Raw genomic sequence first — 27,281 nt, 5'->3', positions numbered from 1 at the left:
TATCAAAACCTATGAAATATGAGAGGAATTATTCATTTTCACATTCAAATGTGGGTTGCCTGTAGCGTAGTGGTTAAGGTACATGACTGGGACCCGCATGGTCGGTGGTTCAATCCCTGGTGTAGCCACAATGAGATCCGCCCAGCTGTTGGGTCCTTGAGCAAGGCCCTTAACCCTGCATTGCTCCAGGGGAGGCTTAGTCTAATCAACTGTACATCACCCTGGATAAGAGCATCTGCCAAATGCCTGAAATGTAAAAATATCACTTTTTCAAGCAGACATGCATAATTCTCTGATTTATTTTTATAAAGTGTGGATATGTAAGTCCAAAATTCCAGGGCTCCGGGGTTAAGGGGTTTCAATTAAAATTTGAGAGCTGTTTGGTCTGGTTACTGTCACCAATAGAATACATAAGATGAACATGAATATGAATAAATTGAAAATCATGTGTAATCATGAGATATTAATGATGAAAAACATGTTCCAAGAAATCAGAAAAATGAGCAGATAGTCTTTTGTCCAAAACGAAAAAAGAAAAAAAAAGTGTTTTATTGTTGAAATTGGGCGGCACGGATGGTGCAGTGGGTAGCACTGCCACCTCACAGCAAGGAGGACCTGGGCTCGAATCCCCGTCGGCCGGGGCCTCTCTGTGCGGAGTTTGCATGTTCTCCCGTGTCTGCGTGGGTTTCCTCCGGGTACTCCGATTTCCTCCCACAGTCCAATGACATGCAGGATAGGCTGATTGGAGAGTCTAAATTGCCCATAGGTATGAGTGTGTGAGTGAATAGTGTGTGTGCCCTGCGATGGACTGGCGACCTGTCCAGGGTGTATTCCTGCCTTCCGCCCAATGTATGCTGGGATAGGCTCCAGTCCCCCTGCGACCCTGTTCAGGATAAGCGGGTTAGGATAATGGATGGATTATTGTTGAAATTGATACATATAAATAAATAAATTAAAAACTATGTGTTTTGAAATATTTATGATGAAAAATGTATTTTATCAGAAAACTGAAAAATACAAAACTACATTTTGTCCAAAAACTGAAAACATGAATTATGTGTTTTTATTGTTGAAATGGTCAAAGAATCCTATGATACATATTCATACATATTTATTACATGTGTTTTGAGATATTTTTGATAAAAATAATTAATAATTAAGAAAACAAATAAGAATTAAGAAAATGAAAAACATACTTCAAAAACAAAACAAAAATAAATTGAAAACCATGTGATTTGTGGAATTTATATTGAAAAAAGCACTTTTACTATAAACCAGAAATATAGACATATATAAGACGATAATCTTTTGTCCAAAAAGTGAAAAAATGTGCACACGTTAATTGTATGATTCAGAGAAGCTTTCTCTCAGACAAGTAAAAACAGTGCTTCACTGAAAAAAAGGGAAAAAAAGAACATGCATATCACGCATACCACATCTTTATTTAATGTTAAATAATTATAATTATAATAATCATTACAATGACAATTCAAAATCATGTCACGGCAAAATAGCGCCCCCCACACGTGAAGCAAGCACATTTAATATTTGTTTTAAAGTCAGTTTTAAAGTCAGAAGGCCTTGTTTAGATATTTGTGGATTTATGACGTGTTTTTAAGCCCGCCCGTGAAGCAGGATTCACCAATGTCTTCATATCACGGGTGCTCTTGTGGTCATTCTTGCTATGATGATTGACATAAACTCTAACCAATCAGAGAGTTAAATTGAGTCTGCACTTGCACCGCTAATTTTATTTTCTGGGTATGCTTGCACATATTATACAGAACATTTAGAGAGAGATATAGTGAGTAAAAGCGATTATTATAGCAATTGCTTGAATTTTAATGCTTCAGCGTTGTCTGTGTTGTAATTTATTTATTTATTTATTCAATGTTTATTTGACTAGGGACAATGCCCAGAGACATAGCATCATTACTGCCAGTTCATACCAGGTTCATGCAGCTGATTCTTTGCATAGAGATTATAGCTATTGCTATAGCAACTCTTGTCCCTACAGGTATTGAGTGTTGTAGCTCATTTCATTATTTTATTGTTTGACACAATGTTGATACAGCTGGTGAAATGTGGTTAACTTTCTTAAATGTGTTACTGTTACATATAATCAGTGAGCACATTATTAGGTAGATCTGTACACCAGCTTGTTAATGCAAATTTAGACCAAAAGTCAGAATAGGGAAGATATGTGATCTAAGTGACTTTAACTGTAGGATGATTGTTGTTTGACAGGGTGGTTTGAGTATCTCTGAAATTGCTGATCTCCTGGGATTTTCATGCAACAGTCCCTAGAGTTTGTATAAAATGGTGTAAAAACAAAAAACATCCAGTGAGCAGAAGTTCTACAGTTAAAAATGCCTTGTTATAATGAGAGAGGTCAGAGGAGAAGGGCTGGTCAAAGCTGACAGGAAGGTGACAATAACACAAATAACCACACATTACAACAGTGATATGCAGAAGAACATCTCTGAACACACAACATGTCAAATCTCTAAGTGGATAGGCTGCAGCAGCATACAACTTAGTAAGTCTAAAAATAAGTCTAATACATACCAAAGAAAGCTCTCACTCTGTAGATTAATGAAGCAGAAAGAGCTTTTAAAAAGCTAATATTGGGAATTTCACATTTCAAATGTGTATGTGTATGTAATTTCTGGAAGATTTAAAACTGGAAGAAAAAAGAAAAGAAAAGAAAAAAAAACAGTCAAAGACAATGTTCCCCCTGAGATAGAATAGATTTATTAGCAAGAGGTAATCAGGAAACATTACATTTTTATACAAAACTGGAAATATATCTCAAGCTGTGGAAATAAACTTAAGGATTGAAAGATAACTCTCATACCACTGGGTATTGCTCACAGCAAAATGTTTGTATGTTAATATATGTATTATTTATAAGTGTATGTGCATGTATATGTGTGTACAGTATGTATATATAACTGTAGCTAAATATATATAGATGTTTAACTTTTTTAAAGATTCTGTTTGTTAAAGTGGCGCATGCCAGCCAGTGGAGTGGTGAATGTGTTTCTATACTGTACATAGTAAAAATACCTACAAATATTCACAGAATAAGCACTACATTACTATATTCCTGCTAAGATAGTGATTATAGACAGGATTACAGTAAATGCAAAAACACTTTTAAGGTTGTCTTCTACTTCTAAATCATGGATCTACATATCACAATTTTTTTCGCATTTTAGGTTTGTAAGCATACTGGGATATAATGCTGTAAAGATGGTGTGCTTTACACGGTTACACAAGATAAATATAAATATATATCTTCAAAGATATATATGGCAGGCTGCATGTACAAAATATACAGCGTACATTTCTGTTGTGTGAATTGGCAAGTTTATATAAAATACAACTTTTCATTTTCCCTCAAAGATGCAATATCTCCCCTTTTCCTCATTTTTTATGCCACATTACAAAAATACCTTCAAAAATCTAACGCAGTCAAATCGTTCAATCGTATTTTTTGCTTCTGAAATATTATTTAAAAACAATCCAAATTAACTTTGTGACAATGAATCGTTTTCAAGTCACTGGAGATAATTTCACGTCCTCCACTGTACAGTGTATGTAGAGGCAAAATTCAGCCATGATGTAAGGATAATTGCGCTGTACTTTTTCTGAACTACTGTTAGCTAATTTATTAACTGAGCTAACCTCCTTTGTGCTGCCTTCATGGCCTCTCCTGTCCTATCCACACACTGCAGCCTGTGGTTTTGTCAGAAACATATGTTTAGTATTTCAATCTCTTGCACAACTACAGATTTGTTTGTCTTTCCATCTTTCTCTCTTCCTCCCTATCCTCTTCTCAGTGCACTATTGCCTAATCAATAAATACTGCATCTTCACCCATAATAGCCTTAAAAAAGAATACAAATAAATAAATATTCCTCCCATTTTTTATTAATGCAGAAGTGACTAACTCAGATTTGCTTCAATTTCAGTTCTTTAAATTGTAAACAACACTTTGAAGTGTGTGCCCAGTGCTAATTAAATATATTTGTCTGCAATATATTTTGCTAAAGGTCTAAAAATATATGCCAGGTTAAACTCAGTGGATCCGTCAATTCAGGAAAGCTGGCTGAAACCAAACAAACCTGACACCGCTGAATTAAGAGTCAGACACCATTACAAGAGGAGTCAGACACTACAGCAATAAGAGTCAGACACCATTACAAGAGGAGTCAGACACTACAGCAATAAGAGTCAGACACCATTACAAGAGGAGTCAGACACTACAGCAATAAGGGTCAGACACCATTACAAGAGGAGTCAGACACTACAGCAATAAGGGTCAGACACTATTACACTAGGAGTCAGACACTCCAGCATTAAGAGTCAAACACCCTTACACAAAGAGTCAGGCACCCCTGCAGAGTCAAACAAAGAGTCAGTTTGCCTGTTTTGGCTACCACTGGGAGAAGGTTTCTCCACACAATCCAACAACCAAAGCACTGTTTAACTTACAATGTAAGGTACCACTTTATTACACTGTCAGACAATTCATCCACAAGAGGCCATTATCATCATCCCAGCTGTGTAAAAACCCTGCTACAGGATAAACTGAAAAAAGATATATCCAATCCCAATCAATATTTCATATGTACCAATTTACTGCTCTGCAAATTACTGCACTCCTCTCAGATTGCTATAAATGAAGCCAGCCAAAAGAGAAATGGGAATACACGCCAATATAAGCCCACAATAAAGATTTGTGCATCTTTTCCTTATTTAAACATTGATATATTGGAACATTACGTCTTTGTGTATCTAACAAAAAACTTGCAACATTCATATTTAAACAATATTATACTTGTGCAGACTGATAAAGACGCACATTCAAGAGTTTATTCACAAGTTAGAAGCAGTCAGTTCATGCATTTCATCTACCAAATGCGGCACTGTGTGTTTATTTCCCAGTTGTTAACCAACAGTGGAGCAGTTCTATCATCTAGTAGCATGTGAACCTATTTTAATGAACCTGCACTGGAGTCATGTATGGTTGTTAAAGCTTAAACTGCAAGCTGGTCAAACAGTGTCCTGACTACAGGTTAAATGATATCAACGTTTCAATAAGGAGAAAAGACTGCACTGATCTCTCCTCTCATTAAATCAGCAGCCTGACCAATCAGAGTATCAAAGCATCTTTTTTTAAAAAACATTTAAGAGTCTACCTCAGATCTGCGAAAGCTTTCAAAACGTGCAACATTTTTCCTCACTTCTATGGTCCAGACTGAAAAGGGAGCCCTACCTAGACTCAAAACAACTGCAACTATATCTGACCTGTGCCAATGTGTGCCTTTGAGTAAGAAATAAAGAAAACTGAAAATACACCTTCAAACTAGCATTCATCCTGAAAGGGTTTTTGATTGGCTACTTTCATTATTAACAAGCTCAGCTACTTAAATTAAAGTGGCGGCCTGTAGCGTATTGGTGAAGGTGCATGACTGGGACACACGGGTGGTTCTAATCCCAGTGAAGCCACAATAAGATCTGCACAGCCGTTGGGCCCTTGAGCAAGGCCCTTAACCCTGCATTGCTCCAGGGGAGGATTGTATCCTGCTTAGTCTAATCAACTGTATGTCGCTCTGGATAAGAGCGTTTGCAAATGCCAATAATGTAATGTAAAGTAAAGACCATACACCAGCAGTCAAGGGCAGGTCAAACTTGGAGAGCTACCAGGGGTTGTCAATCATCGACTCATAAGAACCAATCAGATTTTATGATGATTGTTTCAAAGTAGTCAATGCATAGCACAAGTTACAGTGTCTATCTTGGAACTCTTAATCACCTCCAAATCATGTCAGAAAGAACAATATTTTGCTTTAAAATAATCAAATACAAATATTTTGTTACTGTCGCAGTGCATATATGTGGTGTCATCCAACTATATCTCTGCTTACTGAAAAAAATCCTATCTTGAAGTCTCCCCAAACTGGAAAACATACTCCTGGTTTCACTGGAAAACCAGTAAAACAATCAAAGATTGCACAACAGCCAATGTCACTGTCATATGGGGAGCACAAGGGCAATTCCACCAGATTAGATGCAATCAAGCGAGAATGGTAAAACTATCAAAAGCAGCCACCCTCTGAAATGCAGCTGAACAGCCACCACTGCAATGCAAGATGCAAACGAGTGGACTTCAATGTCCGTGACGCACGAAATCCTGGCAAACAATTTTATGCACAAAGCCAACAGCGTACAACATAACTGATCCGGGGTTCAGTGAGACCTCAGACCTCGATAGTGTTATTAGCTTGGGGATATACCGTTAAAGACTTTTGGCACACATATCCATGTAATCACATATTGTTGTTTAATGTTTCGAGTCTTTTCTTTCTTTTTTTTTCTTTTTTACATTGCTACATCATTGGCGTTAACTCATAAACAAAATAAATATATATTTTTTTTCATTAAAGGAAAGGTGACATTTCTCCCCGTGAATAAGAGTGATCGCGCTATCACTTGACCCTCACTCGGAAGTGCAGGATTTAAGTCCATGTAAAGAACTTGATCTAAAAAATAATTTAGAAATCAAATTTAATGGCGAAGTATTAAAATACACCTTTACAAGTGAAAACTCCCGAAGAGTTGAAATGGCATATGCCCAGGGACCCAGTACAAGCCACCCCTAGTTGGTTTCTTTCTGCTTTAAAGTTTTTTGTATAAAATAACTATTTGATTGAATGCAGACAAAACAACAGTAAATAACAAATAAGCTTCTAAGTGTATTCCCCCCACAAAAACTATACATAAAAAAAATGCCTTTAAGGTTTCTAGTTAACTTCAAATAACGTGGATACACAAGTCCTTTCAGAAACACATACTAGAAGGATAGGTCTAAGATGGTCTAATACAAATAAAGGATTATGTACATATGATATAACGTCTGTATAGCATGGAGCCTTTGGAGAAAATGTTGCCCTCCTTAGCTGGGCACCTTGGGCTCGATTCTGAGGGATGCTTCATACAAGCTTTCTTCATCCAACACCGAGCTGATGTCCAGCAGATACTGCGCAGCCTAGAGAAAAAAACACAGTGTGGCATTTCAACAAATGCTACTTTTCTGATTTTCATCATGTTCTGTTCTTAAATCGTTTAAACGGTTCATTTTTTTGAATTCTTTATATTATGAGCACTCACTACCTTAACGCAAGTGAAAAATGTGGCAAAGAAAGGAAGTGATTCCCAACCAATGAATATTGGCACAAAGTGCTTTTCTTGAAAATGGATAGAGAAGTGGCCACGTTAGCCAATGGAATGCTGTGTCTTCACAACGTTTCAAAATCTAACTTTTAGACTAATTCACTTGTATTTGGATAAAAATCACTATTTTTGCCACAATGTGCCAAATCATAACAACACAATACACGTCTGTTGTTTATCATTTTATAAGAGAAGTGAGATGGAAGCAGTATTATTGGGATGAAATAAGCTACACATAATGTTTTGTCATTTTTATAATTTTGCCACACAGGCTAATAATATTAAAACATCATAAGAGCAATTTCTGTTTTAATTTACTTGTTGTGCAAGCTAGCTAGAGTGTGACATCGCATTTTCATTTAAATGTAATTTGTTATTTAGCTGCCGCTTTTATCCGAAGCGACTTACAGTTGAATAGACTAAGCAAGGGACAATTCCCCCTGGAGCAATTGAGGGTTAAGGGCTTTCCTCAAGGGCCCAACAGCTGTGTGGATCTTATCATGGCTACACCGCAGCTTGAACCTCAACATATCGGGTCCCAGTGAAGTACCTTAACCACTAGGGTATCGGCTGCCCCTTAAGCAAAGCATTGAGAAATTAATCTTGCAATGCTTCCAACAGCTTTATAAATATTTTGATCAATAAAAGACATAACATCAAACAGACACAAAAGACCATTGGCTCAAAGAGACAGGAGTAATTATTTTGTTCAAGTCTGGGTCATCGCCCGTCGTAATATCGTAATATCTGCTTTTACAGTACAGAGTGTATTTTTCTCCACTACATTCTGGTGCAATATATGCAGAATCCTCACTTAACATGACCACTGGGTACATCACTTTAAAATTGAATTTAAACAGAAATGTGAATCTCCATAGGAACCTTACATAAGATGCCGTGTTCACTACTGTATGTACGTGAGAAGCAGCTAAGACAGCACAACACCTCTTTTATCGGGCTTGAAGGGAAAAAATTGGCTACCTTCGGCTGGAAGTCGATCTTATAAGCCGTCTGCTGGAACTGTCTGATTTCTCTGATGATGTGAGAAATCTGTGGACAAGCAACAGGGAATAATTGTGATAATCAGGAAGTAATGTGTTATTACAGCTCAGGCACAGCTTTCAGAAGAAACCACAGAAGAAGAGTAAACGTGAAACGGTGGAGGAGTCGGAAAGAGTGAAGGTGGATTTACCATCCTCATCTTGGAGAAATTAACCAGGTTGTCCTCGGTGTAGTTGGGTGTCCCCTCCTCAATGAAGGCCAGGTCAGTCAGGTACATCCCCAGGTAAGGAACACAGGGCGGGTCACAGCTAAACCAGAGAGAGGCGGTGAGAACATACACAACAAACTCACATAAACACACATGCAGTAAATTATTCAGTGTTAAGTCAACTCTCACAGAGAACATGCAGTATGGTATAGTATATTTGACTCATATGTATCCTGTTAAGGGTTGATTTAACACAGCACATTTTATAGTGCGCACACACACACAGACACACACTCTTCCACTGCCAACCCAGGAAAAATGGAACTGCCAACACAAGAAAAAAATATCATGGGTTTGCAAAAATGTTTCTCTGATACAGGAGATAGTGTAGAGACTGGTACTAAATATTTAGGGGTGTACAGAGAGGGGTGTAACTTGGGGGCATGGATATGTGTGATTTCTGAAAAGTGTATAATTCAACGATCGGTGGTCATTGGGGTAAAAGAATAATAATTCATTTGTTCACTCACTTCTTCAAAGCCTCCCGCAGATTTTTAAACCGTCCCTCAGAAGATACCAGTTTCTGCAGCTTGTCGATCACCGTTTTAGTCTAGAGGGCAGAGGGCAATGTTCATGTTTGGTTAAACAGATTTCACTGACAGGAATGCAGTCACAGTGAACATAAGCACAAACCGTAGAGCAATCAGCAGCAGAATCATAATATATGCACAAGAGCTCATTCAGAAGCCCTGGTATAAAATCCAGCTATGACCAGCTTGATATACCAGCTACTAGCCATTTTAAAACATAGCTTGAGCTGGTCAAACCATGTTCAGTATAGAGCTGGTCTAAATGGTCAACCAGCTACCAGCCGTTTCAAAACCTAGCTTGAGCTGTTTTTCCTCAAGGATCTCTTCAAAAATTCACTTGCTCTTTACCTCATGGGGGGTCTTGAAGTGTAATTAAAAAATGTGTCATACATTAATAAATAAGTGATACTTTAGCCTGCCGGGCTTCATGGCTTTTCAGGTGGGATTTCACCGTCTCCTCACCTGCTTGGAGACCTTCAGCCAGGTCTTCTTCAGACGGAAGATGGAGCTCCGGTTCAGGGAGGAGGTGATCTCCAGCACGGCGTTGTAGTTGTGGAGGCAGCGGCAGATGTCGGCCACAGCCACCCACTTCTCCATCACCACCACACGCGTGTTGACGTCATCGCAGCGCAGGATCTCCGTGGCGATCAGGTTGCTTACCTGGGGTTGGGGGGGGGGGGGGGGGGGAATGAAGAAGTTGGTTAAATAAGGGCTCAAAATGGTTGGCATTTATATAGTGCCTCTATCCAAAGCGCTGTATAATTGATGCTTCTCATTCATCCATTCACACACATGCACACTCACACACCAAGGCACCAACCAGCTCATCAGGAGCAAGACCAGACCAGACTACCAGGTGATGAAACGAGATTAATATACTTTGCATATACTATATATATGTATACTTCTAGTTGCTTATTTTGAAAGCTTCAGCTGCTTTGGGAACCGGTTATTCTAGTGGATAGCAATGCAGTAAAGCAGGTTTGAATCATGGGTGTGGTTCTCTGGTTTAGGAGAAGTTGCATAATTAATGTACTCTAATCAACTTATTACATAAATATACATAATACTTATCCTGGAAATTAACATGTAAGCTTATACAGTGAGTCACCCTACATATTGGCATGTTCTAAAAGGAAATTAAAAGATGGTCACACTATGAACTGCTCAGTGTGGGAGAAATCTTTTCAGCCGTTTCATGGTTTCAGTTTACTACTCTCTGTAGTACGGAGGGTAACTCCCTGAATTTCCCACACAACCCTTTCGCAGCATGGTCACATGGTCTGCCAAGACTCATTGGGCTGTGGACACTTACATCGTTGAAATGCTTGGTGGTTTTCATTATGTAGGGCGTCTTCTCATTTTTATCATTCTTCATCCAGCCCTGGCCAAAGAACTCCCTGTGGAACATGCAATAATGAAAATGAAACTAACACACAAACATCACAGTGCAGTTTGACCGGAATACTCCATTTCAGTGGTTCTGGTTTTGGCCCAACATTATCACAGGAATGCGTCCAACGGATGTGTTTGTCACTCCCACTACCACACATGCTGATAAGTCTTCTGTAATATAATGAAAAAGGTAAATGCCGGTCTATTTAAAACGTTGCGTCCGAAGAGATGTGCGTTTGGCTGTGTCACTGTGCGTGCCCCACTCACTCGTAAGGGATGACCTTGAACACCAGATGGTCCAGCAGGGTGAGCTGTTCGGCGATCTCAAGAGCAGAGTGGCATTCAAACGGCTCTGGTTTCCCCCCCTCCACCTGCTGAACACACACACACACACACAAACACACACACACACACATAAGAAATTCAGTCCTTTATGGCCTGACCAGTAACCATAATTGTCAGAGGCCTTCAATTTCACAGTCCTGTTAACCACGTACACATTTGAACACATTACATTATTGGCATTTGGCAGACGCTCTTATCCAGAGTGATGTACAGTTGATTAGACTAAACAGGAGACAATCCTCTCCTGGAGCAATGCAGGGTTAAGGGCCTTGCTCGAGGGCCCAATGGCTGTGCGGATCTTATTGTGGCTACACCGGGATTAGAACCACCGACCTTGCGTGTCCCAGTCATTTACCTGAACCACTCCGTTACAGGCCACCCCCCGCACATAACAATCTGTTAATAAATGTGATGTGCGGTTTATTGACAGGTTTATCACACACACCACAGTTTATCCGCAGACCACGACAGTTTACCCAAAGACCTCGCTGTTGTGTATGTGCAGTGTCTCCTGCTCACCAGCTGAGTTATCTCCTCCATGCTGAGCTGGCTGTCGCCTGGGTCCTCCTGGGTCAGGGTTCTGCAGGCACATGTGGGAAACTCTCACACTCCACCCTCACTCCAGGGGCAACCCCCGCACAGCTAGTCACAGCTTAGACACCCTTTTGCAGCATGCCATGTAGTCATTTAACAGGCTGAAAAGACTGAAAAGGCTGTTTTGTGAGAAAAAGTACCAGCGCTTAAAGACTGAAATGCAGTTTCAGACTGGTAATTTTGTTGTGAATATATGCATCCCACAGGGAAAGCTCTTGGTTGAACATGCTGTGTCATGCATAAACCAAGCAAGGGGGCTTGGTTTATGCATACTTAGCAAGGGGGCTTGGTTTATGCATACTTTGCATACTGCTCATACTACATTTCAATGAAAATCAGCCCGAAATTAGTAAGTGGTTTCAAACGCAGCATGCTCTTATTTCAAAATTATATTCTGCCATCCGACCAAGCGCTGTCCCTGGGTTTGTCCATCAGCAGAACAGGGAGGAAACGGCGGTGTGTTGTGGGTGTGTTGAAGGCGGGCGTCGGGCTCGACCTGATGATATTGGCGGCCGCCTTCCGCTCCTGGGTCAGGAGCTCAGGGTCGTGCATCACCTCCTCCAAGAAGCTGATCACCTTCTGCTTCAGCTCTGTGTTCGTCTCAAAGTCCTGGGGTCAAAGGTCAAAGCGCACACATTATCCTCAGTCGGGCCTGGAATGTCCCAACAATCCAGCGAGTGGGGCCAAAGTGCCTGCACCTACGAGCCAGAAGGGGGCGCTGTGCGGTACCTGAGAATGCTTGGACACCCAGTGCCGCAGGACGTTGAGGACCCGGTTGGTCGCGGCTCTGCGGATGATGAACTCTTTATCTCCGTTCCTCTGGTCCGTGGGGAACCCTAGCAACAGCCCACACACACATTTTACACACACATTTTAGGGGTACTATGCATAGCTGTTGACTAAAGGTCCATCCACACCTGAAACAATAACTATAACCATAACGATAACAATGTGAGCATCCACACGGATGAATGAAAATTATAATGTTGTGTCAATACTGAACACAGAGTAAGACACTCTCTCTCTCACACACTCTCTCTCTGAGATGTGAGGGGGGTTGGTCTGAACACTCTCTCTCTCTCTCTTGCTCACTCACTCTCCCTCCCTCTCTCTTTCTCCCCCTCTCGGTAAAGGACTGACCCGTGCTGGCCAGAGACATGCGGCGGTACTTCTCCTTGGTGGGCGTGCCCTCGTTGGCCCCGGCCGTGGCGATGGCGAAGGCGGAGGCCGCTGATAGGGCGCTGCGGGTGCTGTCCAGCTCCCGGCAGGACGACACCACCATGCCGTTGTTGTAAGAGAACAGGGAGAATTCTGGGAGAGGGGCAGTGACAGAGTCTTACAGGTGTCTGCTCAAACAAGGCACAATAACACATATGCCATACAAATATACATCAATAAACACATACAGTACTGGGCAAAAGTTTTAGTTTAATATAAATGTGTTATAGTGTTATAAATTTGTAATATAAATTTGTTTTCTGCATTACTGTGTCAGTAGAAAATAACACATTTGAGATTTCTAAACAAAAATGAAATGTTACAGCTAATATTTGGTATTTTGTTAATATTATATAGTAACATATTAATTAAGTAAAAGACCTGTTTTCAGATAAAAACTTGATCAATGATGTCTGGGATTACTTGGAGAGCCAGAAGCAAGTGAGACAGCAAGACAAACTGCAGGAGAACTGCGTCATTTTCTCCAATATGTTTGGAACAACCTACCCACTGACTTTCTTATTACAGGACAGTATACAGTTTTAAAGGCAAAGGATGGCCACAACAAATATTAATTTAATTTAGTTGTTAACTATTTACTGCTGTATAATATTTTATTTAAATTTACAAACTGTTAATTTACTTACTTTTAGTATCTTTATTATTATATTATCTTTTATATTATCTTCACTTCACAGATTTTTCTATGCGCCTAAGACTTTTGCACAGTACTGTACATACACATATACATGTCCAGAGAACATATTCAGTTGGAAAATGTTTCAGGACCCTGATGTAGTGTCTATCAGTTATGGGGGAAAGGTAAATTGATAAGGGGGGGGGTGGAGGGTTATCTGGCTTAGTCCTTATCTTTGTTGTACTGTTAGCAGTTGAAACTGTACTCCCCCCTAGGGTTTTTCAGCGCACTTATCCCTGATTATGGGTATGCAATTTGCACTTTGTTGTACGTTGCTCTACCAAATGCCATTAATGTAATGCAATTTAATGTAATGTAATGTAATAATCATAGTAACATATTTATTTGAAGTTGAAGCATTGAAGTTGGTAGATGATAACATTTTTGTTGTGTCCCTATGTTTTTTATATTATTGAGTAATTAATTTACAGGTTAAAAAATGCAATGAGATTTACACTGAACTGAACACGTTAGTGAGAATCCCCTCAGGTTGCTGTTATAAAGTATATATTTTCTCCAGCAGAGGGCAGCACAAGACTAGGAAACATAAACAAACCCTCCTCTGCGTTTGTTTTTTGTTTTTGCAGGGCATCAGGCAGACATTACCTGAAGCGTTCAATGACTTCCAGGTTGTTGCTAAATGTGGACATTCATTTAACTCCCTCTGCGGTAATTATCTAACAACGAGATGTCCGGGGACGTGCAAACAGTTCCCTCCCCTGTACTTAAGGCTTATTATTCCAGCACACAGTACCTAAATCCACATAGCCCAGCATGTTTGCGGTCTTGTTTTTTTTTTTTTTTAAGGAGAACGTTGTATGTCTGCCGCGGCAGGGAGCGTAGCCATGCGGGATTTCGGCAAACCTGTAGACAGCCTACCTCACGGCGGCGACTACTGCGCTCGCTCCCGCCTGCCCGCCCGCCCGCCCGCCCCCCCGCCAACGGGGGCGGCGGAGAAGCACACAGATGGTTGCTAAGGTACGAGTTTTCCTACCACCTACTCACACACACGGATCTGCTGCTCCCAGCTCAGAGCTGGGTTTTTATGCAGAGCATGAGGAGAGCTTCGTGAATTGATTAACACACAGTGTCTCCACAAAGAGACGTGTCTCCATAAATTCACCAGGCTGCGCAAGTACTTTTTTTTTTTCCCCACAGATATTTCAGCAAGCTACGCGAGATAACAATGTAATAATCTGGCTGTTCAAGACTGGGGGTTGACACTGGTTTGACGGTGGATATTCTGTAGTCCTAGTAGGGAAAATAACAAGCTTAGCGGGGCCGAATGGCCCGTTTGCCTCGTCAAACATTCCAGGGTTGTCATTGTTAATTTATCCTCATTAATAAGATATGAATTCCACAGATTCCCCATCACATCTGTCAAACATGGGCCTGGGGGAAAGAATGAACGTGTTTGGCTGCGAAGCCATTCATAAGTCAGGCGGGTTTGGCGCATAAGTTATGTACAGGTGGCGTGACAGCGTGATGCAGAAGGCTTTTCGTGCCAACAGAAGATCGCAACACCACACCCTCTGCGACCACGGCGCGCGGTACCTGAGGAGTTCTTGCATTTAAGGTTTTTGGGGGTGGTGGGGGACTTGGTGGGGGAGGTCTCCGGCTCGGCCTCGTCACTCTGGGGCTGCTCGGTGTCCCCCTCCTCCCGCTCCGAGATGTCTGCACACACACCGGAGGGGAAAGAAACTTTGAGACGGTGAACCCCTCATTTCGGTTAGAAGACCCTGGTTCAGCCTGGTGGAGGATCTGCACTCCCTGGTGTAAAGTCTGGCTATGACCTCCTTCAAATTACCAGCAACCGGCTGTTTCGAAAACCTAGCTTGACCTGGTCAAACCATGTTGAATATGGAGCTGGTCTGAACTGGGCAACCGGTTACCAGCTGTTTCAAAACCTAGCTTGAGCTGGTCAAACCATGTTGAATATGGAGCTGGTCTGAACTGGGCAACCGGTTACCAGCTGTTTCAAAACCTAGCTTGAAGTGGTCAAACCATGTTCACTATGGAGCTGGTCTGAACTGGTCAACCAGCTGTTTCAAAACATAGCTTGACCTGGTCAAACCATGTTGAATGTGGAGCTGGTCTGAACCGGTCAACCAGTAACCAGCTGTTTCAAAACCTAGCTTGAGCTGTTTATTTCAGCAGGGCAGCACATTGCTGTAATGGATTAGCTGAGTTACACGTTGGTTCTTTGAATTAATTTTGGCTGTCCTCGGATGAACCTGCTCCACACTGTCAGACAGGCTTACAGCTGTGACCCAGCTTGGCTGCCGATTTGCTACTCAACATTAGCCTTTCAGGGAAAGGAAAGTAGGGCAGGCTTCCAGAGGTTTTACCTTTGGTGTCCAAGCCAGCCTTTGTGTTTGTGGCACCAAATGACTGCTGAATTCAACATGGAGGGACACGCCAATCAGAAAAACACAGGGAAAGGTAATGAGCTGCTTCTCAAACTCATTCATTATTTACCGGCACAGTGTTTGCATATGAATTGGCTCCTGTTTGTTCCACGAATGTTAGCTTGCAAGGCTCACATTAGCGGGCAGCGAAACGCTGCTTTGTTAAGAAAAAACCAGCCGTTTCCTAAACCAAGTTCAACAATAGTACTGTTACGAGAAGCTAGGCAGATAAAACAGGGAACGTAAGATTGAACATTTAATTGGAGGGCAGAAACATAGAAATGAATTGGAGGGGGGGGGGAGGGGGGGGCTGGATGATCTCTCTTCCTTGACCCTGGGAAAGGAGCGGTTGGAGGAAGGAACAGAAGCCCGAGCCGATGGGAGCGCGGAGCTGACCTTGTTTGCAGAGCGACGGCTCCTCCGCCCGCTCGGCCTTGGCGCCCTCGGCCTCGTCGGCCATCTTGTTGGCCATGGAGCTGGACACGTACAGCTTGTTGATGTCCAGCGTGGTCTTGCTGAAGGGAGACACGCTGGAGTACATGCTTGCATAGCCGTTGGGGGAGCAGCCGAGGGCGGCCAGGTCCAGGGCTTTGCCCCCCGTGATGATGGGGATGTTGAGGGACAGCTTGCGCCGGCGGTTCGGGGACGAGGACTTGGTGATGGAGAGCGGGGGAGGGGAGGAGAACTTGCGGCTGGCGCGGGGGGACTTGGGGGGCTCCCCGTACAGCAGCTTGTTGTTTTGACTGCTGGCGAAGAACAGCTCCAGCGACCTGGGCAAGTCAGGGGTCAAACGGGGGGTTATTTTGAAACACGTTACTTTCAAAAAATAACAAACAAGAAAAACAACGCAGTCAGGGGGAAATGTGTTTGCGCGAGTCGCTCCCTGGAAGGGCGGACGGTGGCGCAACGGCAGCAGATGGAACAAAGCGGACGACGCGGCAGCGCGGACGAGGAATCGCAGGGATCGGACGGGCGGGGGATACTCGGTACTTTCTGTTTTAAGACGGAGCGCTGCAGAGATGCCTCTCCCACACGCGGGAGTGCAGCCCCCTCACCATGCCCATAAATAGACAGCGCGGTGACAGCGCGGGGTGGCAAGGGTGCTGCCAACGGCAACCGAACGGGGGCGGCCAGCGGGGACGCGCGGTCTGTCACAGGAGAGGGGGGGGGGGAATGCGGGGAGCGTGGGCGCGAGGGAACCTCCGGTTCCTACGTCTGCGTCTGCGCCGCCGCGCTACAGAGGCAGTCTGCATGCCGAAGTGTTGCCATAAATATTTAATGGTATAGATTATAGATTCTCTGCAGACGGCTGGGGGTGGGTGAGTTGGGGGGGGGGTTCTGTTGCTCGGCGGCCAGTTGCTATGTCAACGGTCGCTGTGGTGATGGTGTAAGAGGTAGGTGGGTTGGGAGTTGGGGGGAATTCTAGGGGGAGGTCTGGCCAGTCAGAGAGAAGAGACTGTTGCTGTCTCACTGTTTCCCACAGTGATGAGGCTGGCTCATTATACCCCACTGTAGAGCTGAACCAGGCTGGCTCATTATACCCCACTGTAGAGCTGAACCAGGCTGGCTCATTATACCCCTTTCCCACTGTAGAGCTGAACCAGGCTGGCTCATTATACCCCATTGTAGAGCTGAACCAGGCTGGCTAATTATACCCCTTTCCCACTGTAGAGCTGAACCAGGCTGGCTCATTATACCCCTTTCCCACTGTAGAGCTGAACCAGGCTGGCTCATTATACCCCTTTCCCAATGTAGAGCTGAACCAGGCTGGCTCATTATACCCCTTTCCCACAGTATAGCTGAACCAGGCTGGCTCTTTATACCCCTTTCCCACTGTAGAGCTGAACCAGGCTGGCTCATTATACCCCTTTCCCACAGTATAGCTGAACCAGGCTGGCTCTTTATACCCCTTTCCCACTGTAGAGCTGGTACCAGACTGGCTCATGATATCCCTGTGTGTACCTATGTGTGTGTGTGCACGTCTGGGCACGTGTGTGTGTGTGTACCTTTGTTTGTGTGCGTGTCCGTGCAAGTGTGTGCATGTGTGTGTGTCTGTGTAACTGTGTGTGTGTCTGTGTGTGTGTGTGTGTGTGCGGGTATGTGTGTGTGCTTCTGTACACAAGCGTGTGTGTGTATGTGTGTGTCTGTGCAAGTGTGTACCTCTGTGTGTGTGTACCTGTGTGTGCTTCTGTACACAAGCGTGTGTGTGTGTGTGTGTGTGTCTGTGCAAGTGTGTACCTCTGTGTGTGTGCGTGTACCTGTGTGTGCTTCTGTACACAAGCGTGTGTGTGTGTGTGTCTGTGCAAGTGTGTACCTCTGTGTGTGTGTGTGTACCTGTGTGTGCATCTGTACACAAGCGTGTGTGTGTGTATGTGTGTCTGTGCAACTGTGTGCATTTCTGCATGCGTGTATGTGTGTGTGTGCGTGTGTGTGCGTGTGTGTGTGTCTGTGTGTGTGTGTGTGTGTGTATGTGCGTGTGTGTGCATGTGTGTGTGTATGTGTATGTGTGCGTGTGTGTGTTTGTGTGTGTGTGTGTGTGTGTGTGTGTGCATGTGCGCGCGTGTGTGTGTGTGTGCGTGTGTGTGCATGTGTGTGTGTATGTGTATGTGTGCGTGTGTGTGTTTGTGTGTGTGTGTGTGTGTATGTGTGTGCGTGTGTGTGTGTGTGTGTGTGTGTGTGTGTGTGTGTACACCAGTAGTTGACTCACCGGGCGGGGATGGCGCTGATGGGCTTCTTGTAGATGGCGATGAGCTTGTCCAGCACCACGTGGGCGCTGGTGAAGACGCGGTACGAGTGCAGGAAGGTGTTGAGGAAGTCGATGGACAGGAAGCGCAGGTCAGTGAGCCTCTCCAGCAGCCTCTCCACGCTGGCGTAGCGGATCTGCAGCACTTTGCACGAGTTCATCATCTTACTGAAGCGGATGTCCACATCGTCACAGTACAGGCTGGCATCGGACCTGCTCACAGCACACACACACATGTGCACACACACACACACGTGCACACACACACAGACAGACACACACACACACACGCACGCACATGCACACACACACACACAAACACGCACGCGCATGCACACACACACACAAACACACACATACACACGCACACGCACGCACACACACACACACACACGCACGCACACGCGAACACACACACGCATACATGGGGCAGGGTGAGGCTTTACTCAGTGACAAGTTGGTGTTACGCGTTCACTTCAATTCCAATTTGAAAGGGCGTGGAACTCACTTGATCATCTGTGGCACTGTGACTTTAGAGTTCTCTTCGAACGCATTCATCATCAGACCGTTACACCTGATGTTATCGATGCACTGCAGGAGACACGGAAAGGATGGAAGAGACAGTGGAAAAGAAAGAGGGAGAGATGGAGAGAAAATGAGGAGAGAGAGAGAGAAAGAGAGCGAGAGAGAAAAACAGAGAACAGACGATTAAAGAACTTTCCAGAAGAGGAGAGCTCAGTGCCCAGTGCTCAGTACCATGTCACTGTCAGGCTGCGCAATGGTACCTGACTGATGTCGCTGGTCCAGGCAGATTTCTCCTGTCGTGACGAGGCCACCAGGATGACGGTGAAGGACTGGCTGTCCTTGGGCTCCACCACCACCTTGAAGTCCAGGTGCTCCATGTCCTGCCCGCTCTTGTCCGACTTGGCTACAGAGGAGAAACGGCAGACCAGGCCGGCCAGCGGGTTCGAATCACAGCACTAATTAAGCACTCAGTTTCTTTGTCCCGCAGTTTGGGCCACATGATGAATGCGCTGTATTACGTGAGCATGACTGTGCCGTTTAAACTGAGTGCGATTCATCACCATACCATCACCAAAAAATAAAATCATCTATCGACCAAAACATTAATTCTCATGAAAATGTAAGAAGTCGAAGAAGACCTGATTTGTCTCAACATGTCGCTAAGCTAAGGCTGAATGCGCATAGCGGAAATCATTGCATTTTTTTTGTGTCTTGTCCTTCTGTTTGGACAGCTGATGACCCATTCTATGTCATGCCTGATGTTGCTGAACTAAAAATAGACGGTAATCCTTATTTCACCTCATGTTGCTGACCTCCTTTCTGCGTGGTTAGCGCCGTGGTGTCGTTTGACAAAGAGCCCGGCGGCTCCGCGTTTTGACTGGGAAGTTTGGCGGTACTCACACTCATCCTCTGTCCCCTCTGTCTCTTCCATCAGCGTACAGTCAATGAGGGAGACCACGCCATTCTGGGAGGGGAACGGGCATTCAGAGTGCGGTCACACCCTGAGACTCAACTACGTTTATAGGCAAATTCACACAGCACCATACACTTCATGCACTGTAAAATATGGCCATGAATTTTATGGTAAACGTCAGTGAAATAGGTAATGAAGAAGTAATAAAGGTACAACATTGTAAAGAGCTGAAATGTAAATAATTGTATTATTTACGGTGAAACAGCACACTACTATTAAATAGATATGCAGCCTGCTACGGAATGCTTATTGCTACCATTGTTTATGAGCGAACCAGTTGCCAGTATTTTACTGTAAAACTGTGTAAGTGTAACTGTAAGAGTGTGTGTCAGTATATGAGTGTGTGTGTGTGTGTGTGTGTGTGTGCTCATGTGCATGTTGGTTGGTGTGTGTGTGTGTGTGTGTGTGTGTTCATGTGCATGTTTGTTTGTGTGCGTGTGTGTGTGTGTGTTCATGTGCTTGTTTGTTTGTGTGTGTGTGTATGTGTGTGCGTGTGTGTGTGTGTGTGTGCTCTTGTGCATGTTGGTGTGTGTGTGTGTGTGTGTTCATGTGCATGTTTGTTTGTGTGTACGTGTGTGTGTGTGTGTGTGTGTTCATGTGCATGTTTGTTTGTGTGTGCGTGTGTGTGTGTGTGGGTGTCATGTGCATGTTTGTTGTGTGTGCATGTGTGTGTGTGTGTGTGTGTGTGTGTGTGTGTGTGCGTGTGTGTGTGTGTGTGTGCGTGTGTGTGTGTGTGTGTGTGTGTTCGTGTGTGTGTGTGTTCATGTGCATGTTTGTTTGTGTGTGTGTGTGTGTGCGTGTGTGTGTGTGTGTGTTCATGTGCGTGTGTGTGCGTGTGTGTGTGTTTGTTCTCTACCTTGGTGAGGTGCAGCTTGCCTCCAGAGCCCCTGGTGCAGATGATTAGGTGTTTGGAGAAGAGGAAGCACTGCCTCTCCCCCTCCTTCTTCAGGGACAGCGAGCCCAGCCGCCCCCGTGTGATCTTGCCTTTCTCACTCATGGGGACCTGGATGAGCGAGCCTGCGGGGGGAGCGCAGATAAACAGCGCACACTCACCTGTGCTCCTGAGTGCGCCTGGTGGGGGCACAGCCACCGCACGTGCCTCACAGCCATACTACATGTGCACGGCGCAGCATGTGTTACAGAGCACAGCGCAGCATGTGTTACAGAGCAGGCCACAGTAGTGTTAGGGATAAGGGCCTTGCGGTGTTAAGGCCCATCCACACCAAGAACGATGACTATAACCATAACTATAAATATGGTGTTTAAACTCAAGTGGATGGCGGAGTCCACGCCACAGCTATGATGAGACAATGACAGTGACGAACAACATTGTTAGGATCACTTTCAGAGCGTTTTCCTCCAGCTGCGTGAACGATAAAACGCAGAATTTAAAGACCGTCATGTGCAAAATGGCAGATGACGTAACCAAGAGACTATTTACAGAACGTTATCATTCATCAGTGCGGATGCTCACATGGTTACGGTTATAGTTATTGTCTTAGTTATGACTCCTGGTGCGGATGGGCCTTTTATCTCAGAATCATGGTACCGAGATGACGTTGCGTTTATTTGCCACAGTACCCATAATACAGTCATAAAGTAGCGTGTGTATCAGAGTCATGTTACGCATTAGAGATCCACAATGGACCTGTTACAGACATGGTCCACATAAGAGCGTGTGGGTATTGGAGTCATAGTATGCAAAAGAGAGTCCACTCATGACTGTTCGCCTATCTAACAGCGAGAGAACAAGTTAGTCACAGCTTGTGTGCGAGACCCGTGCGCACGTGTTGCGGCACTTTTGTGCGTCTCCGCGCGGCTATGAGTCACCGAGAAGGTTCCCAGCCCGCTTCCCTTTCGACGGACACGGGGTTGTCGGAATAGAGCGATTTCCAGACAATGTTCTTTTCTTTCTCCGCAAGGCCGCGGCAGGCCATTGAGCGACTGTGACATCCGCAGGCCCTGACTGCCGGATACCATCTCGCAACCGCCTAACTCTGGGAGGAAGCCGGCTTTCCACTACATGGTGTCATGGTGCGGTCTGGTGGACAGCATTGTGAAAGTGGTCAACCTGCTCGGGGAGCAGGGCTATGTATTGAGGCAACAGTCATCAACAACCGAAGAAAGCAATCCTCCTCTCCGCTTTTTTCTCTCATCTCTGCCTGGACTCAATCGACGTTTGTCCTTAACTCTGACACGGACTGAAATGGAAACAATTTGCTGAGTTAATTTTGCTGATTGTTGACCTTGCCAGCTGGTGTTTTTAGATAAAGAAAATAACACTTTGCTTCCAAGCTGAACTTGAGTTCGACTTAGTCAAAGGACAAATGCTAATTGGACGCAGGCCCGCGTTTGGCAGGGGTAGGGGGAGGGTCTGCTGTACCTTGTCGGACGAAAGTCTGGCTGGTGTCCAGGAGAACCTCACAGCCCTCCACGATCATGCGCTCGATGGCCAGATTCTTCCGGATATTTTCGGTCTCGCTGACCTCGTCGTGCATGATTCTGTGTGGGGGGAGAATTCCTAATTTCAGAGTTTGGTGTAGAAAAGGGGACTGAAGTAACTGACAATAATAAAAACCAAATGCTTATTTTACTAATGTTTGAGGGGATTACAAAATACTGTTCTAGGGCGCAAGCTACTGTACGGGGCGATGTGTTTCTCAAAGCAGCGTTTATATCCCTATTTGTACATAGTCCCCTCATTTTAGGGGACCAAAAGTCATTGGACAGTCGGCTTCTCAGATGTTTACGATTAGTCAGGTGTACTCAATTGCTTCCTTATTGCAGGTATAATAAAGCTTTCAATATGTAGTCTTGATTCTAGGCTTTTGGTTGCCTTTGGAGTCTGTTACTGGCGTTTGACAACATGAGGACCAGAGTTATGCCAATGACAGTCAAGGAAGCCATTATGAGGCTCCGAAATAAGACTTTGTATGAAAAGGGATATAATTCCTACATGGATTCCTACAGAAAGAAAGTGTACCACTGTCCGTATACTTACGGACTGCACTGCATGTCACATGTGTATGTGTGTGAGTGATCTTATGTCTGATGTGTGTGTCTGTGTGTGTGTGTGTGTGCATATGATGCATGGCGTGTGTTTGTGTGTGTGTGAATGGCACAGACAGGGGGCTCTGTACCTGGACAGCTCCTCCAGTTTTGACTTGGCGTAGTCCAGGCTGTTCCTCTCAACATGCTCATGGGGTGTGTGGGCCAGCAGCTCATGGAGGGTCAGGATGTAGCGGGGGATCTGAGCAGGGACACATTGGGGTCATACTCCAAACCCTGGATCTAATCAGAATTTCTCAGTACATTTGCTCATTTGTCTTACAAACAAACACATATTTATAAGTCTGGCAGTTTCCAAAACATGGCTATCGTCATATTGCATTTTTGTAAAGAAAAACTACAACTACCACCACTACTTCTACTACTACAACGACTACTACCGCTACTAGTAGTACTACTCTGCTAACTACTATGCTCATAACACAGAGCTAACTGAAGCGCCTCTGGCTTTTAGAGCAGGGCTGAGACAGGCCCCGGTGGCAGCGGGCTCACCTGGAACATGGGGTAGGTGAGGAAGGTCTCCAGCGTGCGCTCCTCGCAGTCGGGCTTGGCCTCGTACTGCTTCAGCAGCTTGTCGAAGTCGCGGTTCTGCTTGCAGTGGGCCAGGATCTGCAGGCTGTACTGGTGGTTCCGCACAAACTCCTGGTAGATGTTCAGCATGGGCAGCAGGATGTCAAACAGGTCGGCTGCGGAGGGAGAGGAGCCACTCGAATCAGCCGAGTGAGGGAGGGCGCTCCCAATGGCAAACCGTGCTACCGTTACTTTCCATAGGCTTCTGAATTTCACTGAGAATTGTAAGGAATGTATAGAGATGTAGAGTAAGCGCTGAGGGGCGGCTACCGTAGGTGGCTCGTTCTACTGAAGGTTGTTCTAGCGCAGGGATGCCCAATCGTGCGCCATGGAGGGTCAAGAGGACGCATTCAATTTCATTCCAGCAAATCACTCCTACTGATTTAGCTAATTAATTCCTCCCTCTCTGGTCTAAGGTGTGTTAATTAGTGAAATCAGCAGGTGTAGCTTTTGGTTGGAATGAAAAATGGCGTATCCTCAGCCCTCCATGGCAAGTAAAGGGGAACAGCTGTTCTAGTGCATGGATGGGGCACATGGTCTGGTATTGAATCCAGAATCCAGTGCCAACGGTGGCGGCATCCCAGCAGGGTGACACACAACTGGCTCCAGCATCAGTGCAAACTAGCTGCTGCAGTTCCCTGGGTGGTTTTAGAGGTCATTGTCCTTGTCTCTGTGTTATAATGTAATGTGATGTAGCGATTTATGCATTAATGAATGTCATGTAATTGTGTGGGCCAGAGTTGCTTTCGACTGAAAATAAGTTCTGTTGTATTATTGCACGGTATGGAACAGTATGTACAAGAACAAAAACAAAAAATCTGGGCTCTGGCGGATACTTGTGTTAGCCAGTTGCTCATGGAGAGTGTACACTCCTATAGGTCCTGCAAAGTGAAAATAAGGGGTTGAGGCCATTTTGGAGGAGAGAACGTATGAGTATGCGCTCCCTCGAACAGAAGCAGCGATGAGACACATAAAGTCACTCCGAATTTGCGAGAAAAGTACAAAACCGGGGACAGAAAATGGTCAAGAACACACGATCTTCTGCTTTTTTTCAGCTATGGCCTGAATTATTTGTAACCTGCTGTACAGAGGGGTTGAGCTGAGGAGTACCCGGTCTGCGTAACGCCGGACAGGGATTGATCCTCTCTGATCCTGCCGCTCTATTGAACCGCGCAAGCCCTGTTATCCTATGAGACAAGGTAACCCACATCAAAGACTCCGCCCCCTGCTGTCTCTACCAGAGAGGGGAAGGGGGGGCAGAGGGAGGCGTGGGATTTCTCTCACCCAGAACCAGTGTTGGCCAGCTTGCTATCCTCGCCTTCAGCCCCTGGTAGAATATCTGGTGCAGAAACATGATGGTCTCACTGCAGAACAAAGAAATAATAAATATTATAAATTGTATATTAGAAATATTCATTATTATACTTTTATATTATTATACATTATATTGCTTGTGTGGGTGCTTGTGCATGTGTGTGTGTAAAATTTGAATATGTCTGTATGGCTTTCCTTGTGATAGTGGTGCTTGTAAAAAGAAATGGTTATTCTAGCTTTGTGAGGACCTAAAGGGAGCATATTTGAAGATACAATGCTGCAGTCAATTCTTGGGACTTGCGGTCCTCACTAAGCGGGAACAACACGGTGTGTGTGTATGCATGTGCATGCGGCATTCCCACATATTAATCCCATTTCTTTGACTTTTTTTGCAAAATAAGATGAAAATATTGCCAATGACTTTGACGCATCCCAACATTTGCCAATGGAATAAGTCAACTTCAGTCGTCAAGCTAATCTCATCCCAAGATTTGCCAACGGAATAAGAACATTTCAAACGTCTTATTACCGGACTAAAACCCCCGGGCAAGAGAGCCGCGTTTCCTGCGGCGTACCTGTTGAGGAAGATGCTGCTGACGTCGTCGTGGGTGATGGGAGGCTTCTTGGAGCTGGCAGCCATGCGTAGCGGCCGCAGGAAGTTGTTGACCAGGATGTGCAGCTGCTGGACGTACTCGGCCTCGGCCTCCAGCATGCTGAACACCACCTGGTTGCGCTTGCGCATGCTCTCGGCGTGCGGCGAGCGGATGTAGTCCTGGATGATGGTCTTCCACTTCCTGCGACACATCCACCCGCGCAGGAAGCTCTGCACCTGAGGGAACAACGAGGGAGCGGCTTCAAACCTCGGGCCCGCCCGCCCTGCCCGACTTCAAGGACTACGCTGACTGCTCGGAGGCTGCGAGGCCTAATCTGATTCTGCACTTTTTCCCTGAAGGGAGTGGGAGCTAGTTAAGGGGTTTGGTCACACTTTTGCGTTTGTTTGTTTGTTAAAAAAATAAAATAAAATAATAATAATAATTTAATAGGGCCCGGTCCTTATCTTTGTTGTGCAGGTAGCAGTTGAAATTGTACTTCCCTCTAGGGTCTTTCAGCGCACTTATCCCTGGTTATGGGTATGCATTTTGTTGTACGTCGCTCTGGATAAGAGCGTCTGCCAAATGCCATTAATGTAATGGAATGTAATGAGCCATCTCCCCATTATAATCTCACCTCAATGTTATATTTCTTCTATTATTTTATATTCAATCTGAATGTAGTGCGATGAGTAGCATTGGCTCTTTAACACCTCCTACAGTACAGTACCCCAATGCTGTATGTACAAGGGAGGTTTAAAGACAAGAAGAAACTGGGATCCACCAGTTCTCATGCTGGACGGACCATGGAGAGTTAAGTTTCAGCATCAAAACAGACAATAGCCTGATAAGTTGGTACTTTAGCTGGGCCCTGTTTCTAACACTCAGTGGTACGCACGAAAGCAGTCGCTATTCCGTAACTATATAGTAGCTAGATGTGCGTATTTTTCGTGGGGACAAAACGCAGTGTTCTGTTGTCTGGGCCGTCTGGGTACGAGGGCAGGGGGGGGCTATCTTACTTTTTTGATCTTCTTGATCTCCGAGTCGTCATCGCTGGGAGCGGCCGTGGGGTTGGACTGTGTCTTCTCGTTGTCTTTCAGCAGGCTGGCGATCTGGTGCGGGAAGAGGAGGAACACACTCAGACCTCAGCCGCGTCCGAGCGCCCGGCTTCCCGACTCGCGGTGCGACTTCCTCGCCCCCCTGGCGACTCGCTGCTCTGAATCACAACCAGTTTGGCGCTCGTCAAAAAAAACTTTAAAAAAACATAAAAAGCTGCCGTGCGCCCCGGCGTTACTATGGCTGTCTGTTCGTTTGGCGGGCGAGCCCGCGCCGTAGGTGAGGCGCAAAGACCGCGAACGTGCGTCCGCCAAACGGGGGGAGGAGGCCGGTAATGGCGGGGCGGCGTTACGAAAGAGGACCGCCGCGGCCGGGGCATAAGCGTCTCCCCGTTGGCATTGTTTCCGCTGAAAGAGTTCATTACCCCGTCTCAGAGGCCGCGACTGGTACAATAGCGCCGGGCTCATGCATATTCCTCTCCGCGCTTCATATCCAGGCCCGCATTTGCACATTAAAGCGAAATTACTATTTGATCTGCTTCATAAAAATACAGGCGCGGACCGAAAGGTGAGGACAAAAAAACAATCCGCAGTGTTTCGGATTCGAGATGAAAAGTAGAACTCTTAGCCGACACTTAGGGCTGCATTCTCTGCCCTTACGAGAATAAAAAGTGAAATCTTCCTTTTCACATGTGAATATCACACGTTCACATGTGGATTTTGTGAATTAAAGAATTCATACG

General features: G+C 44.9%; 1 protein-coding gene across 1 annotated transcript in view; it reads right to left on the bottom strand.

Moving 5' to 3' along the window:
• Positions 1 to 2,731: 2,731 nt before the first annotated feature.
• The window catches only part of rasgrf1 (Ras protein specific guanine nucleotide releasing factor 1), a 44,611-nt gene continuing 20,061 nt past the window's right edge, over positions 2,732 to 27,281 (bottom strand). The window contains exons 4-27 of the mRNA XM_061222646.1: positions 26,503 to 26,595; positions 25,469 to 25,722; positions 24,864 to 24,943; positions 23,502 to 23,695; positions 23,081 to 23,190; positions 22,324 to 22,442; positions 20,797 to 20,957; positions 19,868 to 19,931; positions 19,228 to 19,370; positions 18,951 to 19,033; positions 18,407 to 18,655; positions 16,096 to 16,469; positions 14,846 to 14,965; positions 12,517 to 12,687; positions 12,106 to 12,212; positions 11,873 to 11,985; positions 11,302 to 11,362; positions 10,705 to 10,811; positions 10,358 to 10,442; positions 9,505 to 9,702; positions 8,983 to 9,062; positions 8,435 to 8,552; positions 8,224 to 8,292; positions 2,732 to 7,057 (exon numbers count right to left, since the gene is read on the bottom strand). Of these exons, the coding sequence (XP_061078630.1) occupies positions 6,965 to 7,057; positions 8,224 to 8,292; positions 8,435 to 8,552; positions 8,983 to 9,062; positions 9,505 to 9,702; positions 10,358 to 10,442; positions 10,705 to 10,811; positions 11,302 to 11,362; positions 11,873 to 11,985; positions 12,106 to 12,212; positions 12,517 to 12,687; positions 14,846 to 14,965; positions 16,096 to 16,469; positions 18,407 to 18,655; positions 18,951 to 19,033; positions 19,228 to 19,370; positions 19,868 to 19,931; positions 20,797 to 20,957; positions 22,324 to 22,442; positions 23,081 to 23,190; positions 23,502 to 23,695; positions 24,864 to 24,943; positions 25,469 to 25,722; positions 26,503 to 26,595 (3,246 nt within the window). The 3' untranslated portion in view covers positions 2,732 to 6,964. The remainder of the gene's footprint in view (positions 7,058 to 8,223; positions 8,293 to 8,434; positions 8,553 to 8,982; positions 9,063 to 9,504; positions 9,703 to 10,357; positions 10,443 to 10,704; positions 10,812 to 11,301; positions 11,363 to 11,872; positions 11,986 to 12,105; positions 12,213 to 12,516; positions 12,688 to 14,845; positions 14,966 to 16,095; positions 16,470 to 18,406; positions 18,656 to 18,950; positions 19,034 to 19,227; positions 19,371 to 19,867; positions 19,932 to 20,796; positions 20,958 to 22,323; positions 22,443 to 23,080; positions 23,191 to 23,501; positions 23,696 to 24,863; positions 24,944 to 25,468; positions 25,723 to 26,502; positions 26,596 to 27,281) is intronic.

This window comes from Conger conger, chromosome 15 (genome assembly GCF_963514075.1).
Source record: "Conger conger chromosome 15, fConCon1.1, whole genome shotgun sequence".
Taxonomy (NCBI): Eukaryota; Metazoa; Chordata; class Actinopteri; order Anguilliformes; family Congridae; genus Conger; species Conger conger.
Note: the sequence above shows the minus strand (reverse complement) of the source record. Positions and strands in the feature narration are given on the sequence as shown.